Raw genomic sequence first — 13535 nt, forward strand, 5'->3', positions numbered from 1 at the left:
CGGAAATTTCTACCACCTGGTGTTCTTTAACTTGCACCCAAATCTGAGCACACGGGCCTACAACATTTCCGCCTCCATTGTATCGGAAAACAGGAGCAAGCGTTAAGCATTGTGTCTGCATGCGTGACGTACTGTATACTTGTTATTTATTTATTTGATCACTGCGGGCGATTCACCTTCTTAACCGTTTCTGTCCTTTTTGCCGGGAACTGTACTTTTATCCAAGCACTCGGAAGGGCAACAACGCAGTTGCTACGCGCGAAAAACGACGGTCATCCGTTCATAGCCAGGCATCAACGAAATGCGGCAACTTGAAATGATGAGCGGCATCGATAAAATAACAGATCGTCGTACCATATTCTCACCGATTCCCGTTTTTTTTTTTTGAGTCTGCTTATTCTACACGTCAAATAAGTCATCATCATCTGGTACATCCCATAATAAATCATTCCTAACAGTGATTCCAGTGAATAGAAATTAATATATCTGCTCTGTTTTATAAACATTTAATTGCTTGCTTGTCAATTAACATGGAAACGTAAACTTATCTGGCACTGTATATTAACAGAGAGTACCTCGAAAATAAGGAAAGCCCGAGAAACAATCCAATAGTGCTCGTTATTTATTATTAGTACTACAGTATAGTGCAGAAGTCCACGTAGACTGAGATTCCTCCAGTGTTAGACAGCTTTAGAATAGCGTAACCAGAGTTAACGTTGTTTGGGGCACGATTAAGCGTGGGTACCCAAGCGTATGACGCAGCGTCGAAAAATGCCTACTCTAAAACTTTGCGCGCCCCATAGTTAAAATGCCTATTAATCATAATAAGGAGCGACAGCCGATGGCGCATTTTCTGGAAACCGTGTGATATAGGGCACGGTGTCACTTAAGCAACGGAATCGACGACACAATCGGTGACAAACGAGCGAGTTCTTCGAGTAGTGTAAACTTTCTTCCGGTTTGTTTCAACCGATGCATTCAGACGAAAGAGTAACGCGACACAATTTGTCGCTCGACTAGGTGACTAGGTATGTATGTTAGACCATATTTGCTATTCTGTGACATTGTGTTTTCGAGTCCTTTTATGGAAGGATCACGCGCAGATATAGTACACGATGATATCGCAAGCATTCGACAAAGAAAAAATAAAGATTGAATACTAAATGCGCTTGTGAATTGGACATATATACTTCAAAGAACAGTGGAAAAAAAAGAAAAAGAAACGACAGATGATGCAGAAAAAGATGCACGCAACGCTGAAACACTTGAGAAATGCGTGCGAAGTCTTGAACACAAAACCGGAGTGCTTTTGACAAAGCGAAAAAAAAAAAGAAAGGAACGGAATGACTTACCTGGGGCAGGCTAATCAGGAAGGAATTCGAAAGCCGCCGAAAAGTTGCCGATCTGACTTTTTCCTTCGCGTCGCGCACTCATAAGCTGCAGGAGACGACACTCTTATGCAACCGTTGTTGTATACGCACGCCCACAAACACACAATTGTCTCACTCCATTCAACGTTGCTCAAGCTGGAAGTCTTCCCTTCCAACTGTTGTTTCATCCGAAGCGATCAGCAAATGGAGGAGTGTGACACCAGAGCTATCTGTCACGCTTAAAAGCAACTCCTCCGGGGCCGGAGCAGCGTTTCGCCGAAGTGCGCCCCTCGTGGAAGCGTCACAATCACCGTTCGAGGGCAACACCGAGGACCACGGGGCTAACGAACCGCGAGAAGTACGCCGCTGCGACGAAGTCGGTGAAACCGGAGTCCGCGGCCAACTCCCGCGCACTCTATCCACACCTTCGGTCCTGTCGAACCGCTCGCTGGAACCGTTCTGTTTATGCGGTGCGTTTCGCGCGATGCTCGCCCCCCACTCCGAAAGCTGAAAACGGTTTGGGTCCATCCCCCCACGTGCGCGATGTTGCGCATGCGCCTTGGCGAGACACGTGATGTTCGACGCATGCGCAGCAGCATCATGCTCGCGCGCAATGAGTTTCGCCGGGTTTCGCGCGCCGTCGCCCAAAGCCGCGGGCCTCTGGCCCTTTGTGTTTCGTTTGTAGCAGACGACGCGGCTATCAAGGGTCAATGGGTTCGTTAATTAGCAGTAGTGTCACCGTGGTCAATAACTCAGGGGGGGGGGGTGGACAAGGGAGACAAGTTTGTGGGTTCGGGCAGCCTCTTGGCCCGATACGGTACGATCGGTCCATTTCCCGCTTCAAAGTGGTCAGTGGCATCATTATCATAATCATTATCTGTTACGGCGCCTCTGATTGGTTCGGAATGTCGTGATTACACAATTAGACAATACGGCAGATTTATCAAGTGTGCTGCTTGTCCCTGCGATGGAAGGTACTAAAAGGATCTACTAGCGGCTGGCTGGCTTCGAAAAACTAGTTCTAGTCAAAGCCAATGAATACTAATGGTGTAGCTGCTGGATCTGAAGTTTTATATATAGCAGAAAATGGGGCGAGAATTGCGAAATGGCACACAGTTTTACAATGACAGTACGACGTAGCAAAATGAAAAACTACGATATAAATTAAGATTTTGATACATGTATGCTTTCGGTAAACAGGGTTATACCAGCTGTCATGAGGTCATGCTATGGAATAACAGCAATGGCTACCAAGAAAGTTGCTCTTCATAACTATTCCCGCATGACACCCACAACGAACAATATGAACTATTTCTTCGTTCAAGTTCCCGCTACTATTTCAGGTTTGTTTAGAGCTGCCACGTAGCGGCTCTACCGAGAAACTCGGTCACTAGTTCGAAGAAGGGCCGCTGCATGGCTACGTCATTCTGAAAATCAAAAGAAAATGACCGCTGCATGCGCAACTCATATTATTCATAAGTTTATGCGCTGTTTTTTACAAGACTTGATTTTGAAGTTCGCCGTAATATTCAACATAAACCCGAGTTTCAATCACGCAGCTACATACCAAATACAAGAGTGAGAAAACATAGTGAGAAAAAGAGACACGTTGAGCTTCGCACGAACGTGTAGAAACTTTTTGAAAAAGACGTTTGCAGCGCCACAATGCTACTCCAAATTTACGACAACGTTTACAACAATAAACAACTTACAAACAACCTGAACATTTTTGAGTTACTGAAAAATGAGAAGTCATTTTTTTCAACAATAAAAAACATTTGTTGATATTGTTTTTTATCAATTACACAAAAAAGGTGAATAATAGTTTAGAGCGCTGTCGTCGCATTTAACCTCACTGTTCCACAACGCCTTTTTCGTGTACGTTGCTCTGTTTTCAGCACTAACCTTTTTTAACACTACTTTGTTAGCGCAACTGCGGCTGAGCAACCTCTTTTTTCCCGTGGTTTTCGGCGACCGTGTGTTGTGTGTCAAGAAGCTCGCGGCTGCTGTGATCGTAGTTAGCCGAGGGCCGCGTGTTGATTACCAGCGGAAATAATGTCTTTTCTCGGCACCGACTACACGAAACCGCCGCTGGGTATGCCGCACGCCGAAGCGATGCGTCACCAAGTGGCACAGATGTTGAAAGGCATCGACAGGCAAGTTGCGGTCTTTTGAATGGACCGCACATATGGGGCCGGCTTTTAACCTGCGTAAACCGTTCGCAGGTATAACCCCGAGAACCTGGTCAGGCTTGAGCAGTACGTGCGAGTCCAGGCTAGCGAGAACGTCTACGATCTCGAGGCCAACTTGGCAGTGCTGAAGCTGTGAGTGTGTCAAGCCGCGCGTTGTGATTTGCTGCGTCCGGCGTGCTTCAGTACTGCTCAACCCTCGTTGCTTGCGCTACATCTCGCAGGTACCAGTTCAACCCCGTAAACTTCAACAACGATGTGGCCGTCGCGATCCTACTTAAGGCTCTTACCAACTTGCCTCACACAGACTTCGTGCTCTGCAAGTGTCTGATCGACCAAGAAAAGGTCTGTACTTCTAGGAGCACGCTACATTTAGAGTACCGCCAGATATAGCTGCAAAATGTGGACACTGCGTGTGGTACGTTGTGGCGGTGATAATGTTGCCGTTGGCGGGTTTAGCATGGCATACTTGGCCGGCATTTGCTCCGCCTAAGTGACTCTCTTCGTGCAGTATAGCTTACCATGTGTCACTTCAAAGCGTTATCCAGAAGAAAACGGAAAACGATACCAGACACCTACTTGCGAATGATCCGCTCACATTTCGAAAAGGCAGTCTCTTCACACCAATCGAGGGGAAATCATCTTCATGTTGCCCATGGGCAAAATTGTTAGCAGGACCAGATGCAGTAATCTTTATCACCATTTTCATTGTGTTCGGTATTCAGGGGGGAAGAAATACCCCCACTTTAAATAACCATGCAGCAACGCAGGCCGATGGTGTTGTCACTTTATACCGGCATGATAGCCACTTATCTGTTTTGGTCTTCTTATAAGATGGACATAGCCATTCGTTTGGAAACGATGTTGCCAATGTGGGCATGGTATCTACATTTCACTAAGCTTTTATAGGCCTTGGCTTTTGCCGTACAAAATCACCGATATGAGCTCTCAACTAAATAATATGCACCTCACATTAATTGTCAGGCCTTGACGTGTTTTCCATATTGTCTCAAACAGCTTGAATGCTTAGCCCATTCACTAAGATCGTGACACATACCTGTAAACTTGAAACACTTAATTTCAAAGTACCTTGGCTCGAATGGGTACACGTAGCTTTTCATATGGTACCACTACCTGTTTTCACTATAGCGCCGCCGCAATTTAATCAAATGCCAAGACTCTAAAAAGAAAAATAGAAGCGTGCAGGCATGAGAACATCAGCATCGCTTTTTGTGTGCCAGCACCTCCCTGTAAACAGTTCCAATTTTGTCCACATTCGGAGGACAATAAACGACCAAGTTGTAAAATGTAATTTAAAGTCGAGCAAAAGATAGTTTGTGAGCAACAAACAAATGCTGCCATCGCCAAGAAATCGCAACTGCGCGTTCACGCGCTGTTGAGATTTCTTGGCGATGGTTGCATGTACCACCCGTACATGCAACGGACTACCACCCATTGCATGTACGGGTGGTGGTCGCTGAGGCACCATAAGTGAACCGCGAGTGCAAAAACAAACTTATCTATTACAGTCTAGGGAAAAAAATCTATTCTATCCTCAAAGGATGCCAGCACTTGCTTGCCGAGCTGGAACAGGTTAAAATATTCTTACGTTTTTCCAACAGAAAGCGCCGAAAACAAACGGCACCGACCAGTTGCGAAACGTTCGCACCATCACATATTATCCCATTTGACCCCGAATAGACCAAAACATTTCAGGATGTCTCACAGACTCATTTGCTACCTATACTGCTTCATTTGAGATGAAATTCAGCGTGCCAGAACGAAAAAAGCGGCTGCTACTGCAACCGCACGAATACCCTCCACAGAAAGTTGGAGCTTCGTACACTCCAGTGAGTGGCCAGATCAGGGACAGCGCCTCCTACTAGGCAATATGGCGGCACCCACGTTAAAAATGTCTATAGTGATTGCCACCAAGTCTTTTCTTTTTTCAGCTTGCAAACGAGGACATTCAGCTGGCGCTGCACCTGCACTACCTACTCGAAATGTGCGACTTCCAAAGATTTTGGGTAAGCGAGATCATCCTCTACATAATTAGCATTCGTGACATAACACAGACTTTTGCTTCATGGGAAACTTTTCCCCTCCCTTTTGTCTCCATTGTAACTTAGTAGACAGGGGTGATGAATCCACAACACCAGCGAACACGCACACTACAGAATATAGCTAGAGTGCTGCGCTTCTAAGCATGAGAGCAAAAGATCAATTGGCGACCATGGTGGCTACATATTGCTGGGAGTAAAATGCGAAAACAGCTGTGCACTGAGCTTATAAGTGCACGTGAAAGAGCATCAAGTGTTCTGAATACATCCAGAGGCCCCCATTAGAGCCTAACAAACATATTGTTTTTTGCACAGAAAACAACAGAACCTTTGTATGGCTGCTGAATGTTTTAGTCATGGTATCTTGATGTGCAGGGAGCAGTAAAGGGCAAGCCACTACTGCAGACCATCAATGGATTCAACGACTCTGTCAGGAAGTGTAAGCTTTAAATAGCTCTCACATTTTCTGCTTTTTTTAGTTTTATTTCTTAGTCTTTTTCATTTCCTATTTTTTGCCTGCATTGCATAATGGACCTTCTATTGTTCATGAACGGTCAGGTCACTTCTTCGAAAGAGGCACTCACCTGAAGCAATAATTTGGCACAAACAATGCTGAACCGTGCTGTCTCTCTGCTGGTTTCAAAGTTAACTGAACCTTTGCCTACCTCACTTAACCGAAACAGAATTGCTCATTGATTATAGTTCAGGGACGAAAGATCGTTTTCAAAAATCTCAACGTTGCATTTAGGTGTGGAACGTGAAAGCCTTGCCAGGCCCACGATTCACCAACATATAATGTCCTATAACATCTGCGCTCTCATCAGAGCAGCAGCAGCTATATGGCTAGCATATACAAATACAGTATGGGTCTGAAGTGCTTGCAAGAAATTTTTTTATACCTGTGTACCAATCTTGTACTGTTCGGGTACAGTTGACATTTGTAAATATTCAAAAGATATTGATGTTTACGAATAATGGTTGTTCAATTCGTGATATCAAATAAGACACTATTCATTTTGCTATATGAAGTTCTGAAATGTTTGCACACTTCATTCTTGCTCACAAAATGCATAGAAATGCTGAAGTGCTTTGTTGCATTGTTATTTAATCTGCCTTTATATTAAAGAATTTCCCGTTTTTAATGCTCTCCTTTGTTCGATGTCTATTCTCCACTATTTTATGCTCAGTCGTCTGCTATGTGGTGAACATGACCTACCAGCACATCGACAAGTCCCTGCTGTCGGACTTCCTCGACGTTACCGGTGAGTAATAGTATAATTGTTGGAGCTGGAAGATTACCAGCGAATAGGTATGCTGGGATCACTGAGGAAAGTGTGCCTTAAGGTGAGAAATTTGTCAGTTTGTGACAGTGTCACAGGAGGAAGGGCAATTACACTTCTCGCAGCGCGACACATCATGTGCGGCATATCTTCGTCATTTGCACGTCTTCCCAGACACCTTAATAAATTAAAATTGCAGTATCATCCCATATACCTATTGTCATTCTTTTCTTAGACATCTGCGGTAATGTCAAGGAACAGAAGCGAGTGATGTGTTTGCAGTGTTACCCTTCAAACATTCGGTTGCAACCTAAGAAAAAAACGGCAACATCCATCGCTGTCTCTTATGCAGAGAACTGCACAAATGCTTTGTCTAAACGTGCTTACGGATTGTTCTGACGTCAGGAGAGTGTTTCAGATGGTTGACTTTCCCATAAAGATACGTTTGTATTGTAGCTTTAGGTCCAGAAATGTCCTGGTAAATTTTTTCATGGAATCTGACACTGCTGCTCAGCCAATTTTACACTGAGGAGGGCGTGTTGTCACAGCTATGTTATTGGGATGCCTGAGCGCATGTATTGTTGAGAGTGAGATGGTCTTTTTCGTGCAAATCGTGAATCGTCGTTGGCCCATGCTTCACAGGTCCAGAGCTGCAGATGTGGATCCAGCGCAATGGCTGGCAGGACCTTGCTAACGGCTCAGTTTTCGTGGCCAACCAGGAGGAAATTGTCAAGACCAAGAACATCACTGAGAAGATCGACTTTGAGAGTGAGTATGGTGGTCGCCCGATTGAGAGCGTGACTGGAAGAAATGGCCAGAGTTAGTTCTTGGTGTCTGGGCCTGTAGTTGTGTCATATACTGCAGGCTCTCATTGGACGAAACCTGAAGGGACCAAGAAGATGTGTTCTGTTTAACAGAAGTTCTGGTCACTGCGACTTGAGCGAAGGTGCAGATTTCAAGTATGAAGCTAGCCATATCAAGCCAGCTTAAAAAGCAATTTAAGTAGCAATTCTGTCAATGATTTCAGTCTACCAACAGTCTACTGCACAGAGGAATATTTGGTGCTATCGAAGCAAGTTCAGAGGAAGTTCGGAGTCAGCACAAACATTGAAACGAAAAGTTGTAGTACACTCAAAACTTTACAGTAAAGGAAGAGAGCATTGTGGATTATGAAGCAATTGGGTGTGGGCGACAGTCAGTTCAAAATTAGAACTTGTTGCTGCATTGATTGATTCATAACGTTGAGAAAAAAGTTGAGACAACTAAGCACCACCAGATTATCAAAGTTCGAGATTATGTTGAAATGTATTTTTAAGCGTCACATGATCTGCTGATAACTGCCAGTCTGTTAGGGCCACAAAATGGCTGCCAAATGAAGGGATAGGAGGCAAACACCGGAGGCAGAGCATTATGAGCTGTGACAAAACCATGAAATCTGCAGCTATACTCAAACCTTGATATACCTAACTCAAACATAGAGAAAAATCAGTTATAACAAAGTAAATGAAAATTAGTCTTGTAGACATGTGTTAGGAATATGCCTTTATAGCAAATTACCGGATATAACAAACTTATTTTCGTTTACAATGCAACTTTGTTATAACGCGACTTGAGTGTATAATACAGAGTTGGCCGGCTCATGACAGGGTAAAGTGCAGGTTGCTGTAGAAGGCCTTCACGTAGTAGGCGTAAAACAGACCTAGATATGCTCACGGATCATATTGACATTTCACGTGTGGCATTGATACTGCGTGTTCAACTTACTGTCACATTCATCTTTTCTTTGGCTTTGTGAATAAGTGTGCAATTTAACATATCCTACTAACTATTTTACTAGGTAATGTGTAATTGTTACCCCCTATTGTATCTGTGTGCAGGTGTCGAAGCCATCATGGCTAGTTGTCGCTAGGGTGACCACGAAGCCTCCAGTATGTGGGTGGTTGCCTTGGCAACTGTTGTGCGGTGCAGCACAAGATGACTGCAAGTCGGGCAATCGGTCACATCCACATTGAAGTAACGTGAATACACTTGGGAACTGTTTTCTGTGCTGCTGTAAATTGACGATTTCTGAGGTGCACCAAATACACGTATGTGAATTATGTCTGTGTGTCTTTTTCTCCTTTTGTCGTAGCATCCTTTAGAAGCGAACTCTGTATTTATTATGTCCCCCAGAACCCTTGAAGGGGCTCTGCAACACTTTTTCAGCATGGTCGGAAAATTTTGTCGCTCAGTAGACGAGGCTCCCGAGAATACGCTAGCATAGCGCGTTGCCAGGAGTTTATAATTAAATCTCAAGGCCAGCTAAAAATTATTCCCCCTTTTTTTAACGAATGGTGCTGTATACCGAAATTCACGACAATTGGCTGATTTGAGCATTGTAGCATAGTTACGTAGGCCACAACATGCCCAAGTGGGCACTCATGATCACACGGAGTGAGCCGCGCACGTTCGGGTAAAAAATAAAAACAAAAAGGGAAAAGCACCGAAAGTCGTGATGCATGCATGGCAGACTGTTCTTTTGCCCATGCCATCTCTCCCTGCTAAGCTTCCAGTGTGCTCGTCGGTACAAGAGGAGACCGGAAGCAGTTACAGTATGTGACGAATCTCTGCAACTTGGCTCGTACTTCACGAACATTTAAAAATTTGCGTTGGTCGGTTCATGAGGCAGTGAACTGTCCAAGTAACCATTGAATGAACACATTCGATGGTTACTTGGCAAAGTGTTACAGATTCCCTTTAAAGAGACACTAAAGTAAAACAGCAGATTAGCTTAGACTTATAAACTCTATGCTTAAAACTATATTATGAGAATTTTTACCACCATAGGTTAAGTAACAGTTGAGAAAATGTTGAAAGTACCACTTTAAACTTTTTCGGCCTAATCTTCGATGGTGACATCCCACAACTTGGTTCTTTTGCAGTACAACATACATACTTCGTTTTTACTGGTTAGAAACTACCTTGGCTTTAGTAGATGCTGTCGAAATCTGTGGAGTCACAGAGGCTGGTGCGAGAACTTCCAAGTCTTGCTTCCACCCACATTTTCTTCTTGCACATTTTCTCCATTATCAAACTTTTTATCGCCACATGTATGACATTTTTGTATCATGAAATATTAATTTACTGATGCAAGAAAGTCATTGTTCTCTTTATTGCCTTACTAACGTTATGTGCCGCTCATTCTGGAATATTGACAAATCTTACATGCAACGTCTGCTGTAATTCTGAGAGTCATGTGTGTCGGCATTGTTATCCACACGAGCAAGATTGTGCAGTTTGGTTGTGCAGTGGGTTGTACACCCAAAGGTATTCCGCTTTTGCTTACCACAACGGTACTGGATGCTGTGAAGTAAAGGTATTCAATATTTTCCTGGGTTAATTACAATGCTGACCCATTATCGTGTAACAATTTTCAACAGGGAGACCAGGATCTTCAGAACTAAGTGCTAACTTGGTGTATTCGTGAGTGGTGACAGAGAGCAAGAGCTTATTGCGAGGCTTCCATGATTCAATGATTGGGCAGGACCAAAGCAAATGGAACACATTTTGCAATCCCATGCCTCATCGGCATTTTAGCATTAGCAAAGCAAAGCCACTTGTCTTGGGTTGCACGCTGTGTTTCATGACACAACGGTTCCGCTTCTGGTAGCATTGACACTGCATATTTTCTGTTTCCCACAGTTCTTTGTGCTTGAGTGGGTTCTTGCTCTTTCATAAGGCAGTGAATCAAATGTCAACGTTGGAAAAACAATGTGGAACAGTGGTGTGCTCAAGTGCACACTTAATAGCCTTAAATACATTGATGGCAACACAAAAAAAAACAAGATGCCTCTATGATGTTTCTCGGGTTGCTCATTTACAAAAATAAACATGGCTTCATAGCAGGCATATCTGTCAACTCCTCGGTGGCATGTTTGGGGATGCAATAATTACACTGGAAAAAAAATAAAATACAATTTTGGTAACGGGATTCAGTGGTGCAGGCATTACGTGAGTAAATATGGTATAGTAGTGTCGATTGGAAAGTGCGGCAACTGGTTGTCATAGAAAGGCAGCAATAGATAACAGCTTCTGCTATGGACAAATGATGGCATTGCTTTGATTGGAAGCAGTTGAAATAATAGCTGAGAGCGTGAAACTTGAGAGGGTAAGACTCTTTTGGTCTTTCCTTTTCATTTCAAGTAAGCTGCCTCGCAAACAAGTTCTCATAATTATTCCCACTTAATGTCCGGACTACAGGAGGAACGCAATGTAATGCAGAATACTATGGGTAAAATACGAGCGCAAGGCCCCTTGAAGAAGGGCAACTCACAGCTATTGGAAAACGCGCCATGAAAGCCTGCCACGGAAAAAAGTGATGGCCATTGTTGTTGCATCAAATAAATATGCCAGCTTCACTAGCGGCATCAGACAGCCAGCATCACGCCTCTAATGGCAACCAACCTTATTGAAATCTCATATGTCATTCCAATTGAGTCCGTGATTTCCGTGTAATGTTAACGAGAATGTGTGGACTCCGCATAAATTCTATTGAATAGCCGTAACAATCTTTCTGGCAACATATGAAATTGCTGAAATGCATGTAGTACTTTTCCACTAGAATGGTTAATGACTACAACTGTATGGCTGTCACTCCTAAATTCTCATGCTAAAGGGGACACTACAAAAGCATTCACTCAATGGTAAATTCACACCCACACGTACTGAACACAATTTCTTTTTCTCTATGCTTTTATTCAGAATACATATCTTTGGTATGTCGTGCGAAACATTAATTTTTGTGCGCTCTTGTGTCGTTATTATGGTCGGTATTTGGTCATATACTTTGTAGACATTGAGGCATTTCAAAATAGTAGTACTGGTGCACTAAAAAGTAGTTATATCTCTTCTCACAGTGCTCGCATCTATAAATACGCAAGAAACAAATGTTCCTTTTTTTTCTTTCTGTAGGCGGCACTTTCTTTTGCCAGGTTCTCTACCGCAATCGAGAAGGTGGTGGACTTAAGGTTTCTTTCATCAGGTACATACAAACCCTCTGCTGGTGATTGCCGCAGCTTGGTAATTTGGTTCTGCTTGTGCACATTTTGATCATGCCGTGTATATTTCACGCTGTAAATGTTTTGGGTGCCGCTGCAGCTTTTCCAATTGACATGTTCACTAGGGAACCTGTGGTGCGGTGTCAGGACCAACGCCTTTCCAAGCTTTGACCCTGCATGGCACCTTAGGTAATGATCAGATGTTAAGCTGGCCTACGACCTTTTTGTCTAGCACCCTTCACATATACAGTACGAAGGTGGTTCGCATCTACAACATGTGATAGCAGCTTCCTTGCGGCAGTAAGGACCAACTGCAACGAAATTTCTCTTGCGCTAAATTGGTTACTAATGAGTATGAATGTGGCCACCTGAGTAGGTAGGGAGTGATCTTGCCAATCCAGCAGTGCTGCTAGTTGTCTGACGTTTTGCTACGTTTCAATGACCTTTAAACAAGACTTTAGCAGACAGCGCAGCATTTTATCAGACGGCAGTCTCGTCCAAGGCTGAGCAGATACAACGCATGTTCCAGAACCATGCTCACACAATGGTTACACCTACTCACTAAAGCTCGTTCGTTGCTCCCTAAACGCTTTGATTGCCACAACCTTTGATTCTCAGCTGTTAATGTTACATTTGTGTGCCATTTGCTTGTTTCTAACAGCTGATGTGCTCACCTGTTGCTAGGTTTAAATTTTGCTGGAAAGGCCCACTTTTCTCTTAAATTGTCAATAACAAGGCTTTTCAAGTTTTAAAAACTTTGTTGCAGTCAGCCTTTAACACATCCTGTCATCGCACGGAAGCCACTTGACATACGCACACCAGTGTAATCATACGCAGAAACCAGACGACAAGCGTAACACAGTCATACAGCACATACAACAACAACAATGTTCCCTTAGCTTTTTTTACAAAACTCTGGTGAACGTTAAATCGCTATGATGTCGCATGAGGGTGAGGAACAGGAACGAAAAAAATGGAAAGAGCACCAGCACGGCAGAATAGCTGCAGGGTTTGGCGAGTGTGCGAATCATGGACACCGCGCCTATTCGCGACACGTGTACACCTCCTTTGCCACATGTTACATGAAAGTGCACCTGACATAATACGCCCATGGTGTCACTGGCGTGTCGCGATGCCGCGGACACTCGTACAAAGGCAGGGCACACATACTTCGAGCTGCCCGTCTTGGCGCCAGTGGCGCTCCGGCATTTTAGCGCTGAGACACAAGGGAGACAAAAGGACGTGGATCAGAGTGCACGCGCTGAATGCCCACCTGTGTTACCCGCTTGTATGTCAGCCTCAGTTCACCAGATGGCAGCACAGTTTCGGCCATCGTACTGTAGTGTGTCCAAGAACCGCGTCAAGGCGTTTGTGCAAGTTGAGGAGTTTGCCAAAATGACGGAGCTACCTTGAGCTGAGTAGCTTAACAGAAAGGTACGGCTACTGAATGTAGCTCAACAGCGTCAGAAGCCTGCAAATCAGAGAAACGTTTGCGGAAGGATAATTGCTATGCACTTGCCATCCCATGACACGAAGTTACGAAGATAAATCCTCACAATTAAAGGTACATTCATCCTGATCCTGGCACTGAAGCTGAGAC

General features: G+C 44.0%; 1 protein-coding gene across 1 annotated transcript; it reads left to right on the plus strand.

Moving 5' to 3' along the window:
- Positions 1-3309: 3309 nt before the first annotated feature.
- On the plus strand, positions 3310-8998 carry eIF3k (eukaryotic translation initiation factor 3 subunit k). The gene is made up of 8 exons (XM_037418222.2): positions 3310-3526; positions 3596-3694; positions 3784-3904; positions 5512-5586; positions 5995-6058; positions 6807-6881; positions 7542-7667; positions 8777-8998. The coding sequence occupies exons 1-8, from the start codon at positions 3426-3428 to the stop codon at positions 8806-8808; spliced, it is 693 nt and encodes a 230-aa protein (XP_037274119.2). The 5' UTR covers positions 3310-3425; the 3' UTR covers positions 8809-8998.
- Positions 8999-13535: the final 4537 nt, after the last annotated feature.

The sequence above is a fragment of the Rhipicephalus microplus genome, chromosome 6 (assembly GCF_043290135.1).
Source record: "Rhipicephalus microplus isolate Deutch F79 chromosome 6, USDA_Rmic, whole genome shotgun sequence".
Taxonomy (NCBI): Eukaryota; Metazoa; Arthropoda; class Arachnida; order Ixodida; family Ixodidae; genus Rhipicephalus; species Rhipicephalus microplus.

What these genes read in the sequence shown, in the direction of transcription:
- eIF3k (XM_037418222.2), top strand. Translation starts at nt 3,426, where the DNA reads ATGTCTTTTCTCGGCACCGACTACACGAAACCGCCGCTGGGTATGCCG. An exon ending in CAACGACTCTGTCAGGAAGT is followed by an intron (nt 6,059 to 6,806) that starts GTAAGCTTTAAA and finishes TTTTATGCTCAG; the next exon opens with TCGTCTGCTATGTGGTGAAC. An exon ending in TGAGAAGATCGACTTTGAGA is followed by an intron (nt 7,668 to 8,776) that starts GTGAGTATGGTG and finishes ATCTGTGTGCAG; the next exon opens with GTGTCGAAGCCATCATGGCT.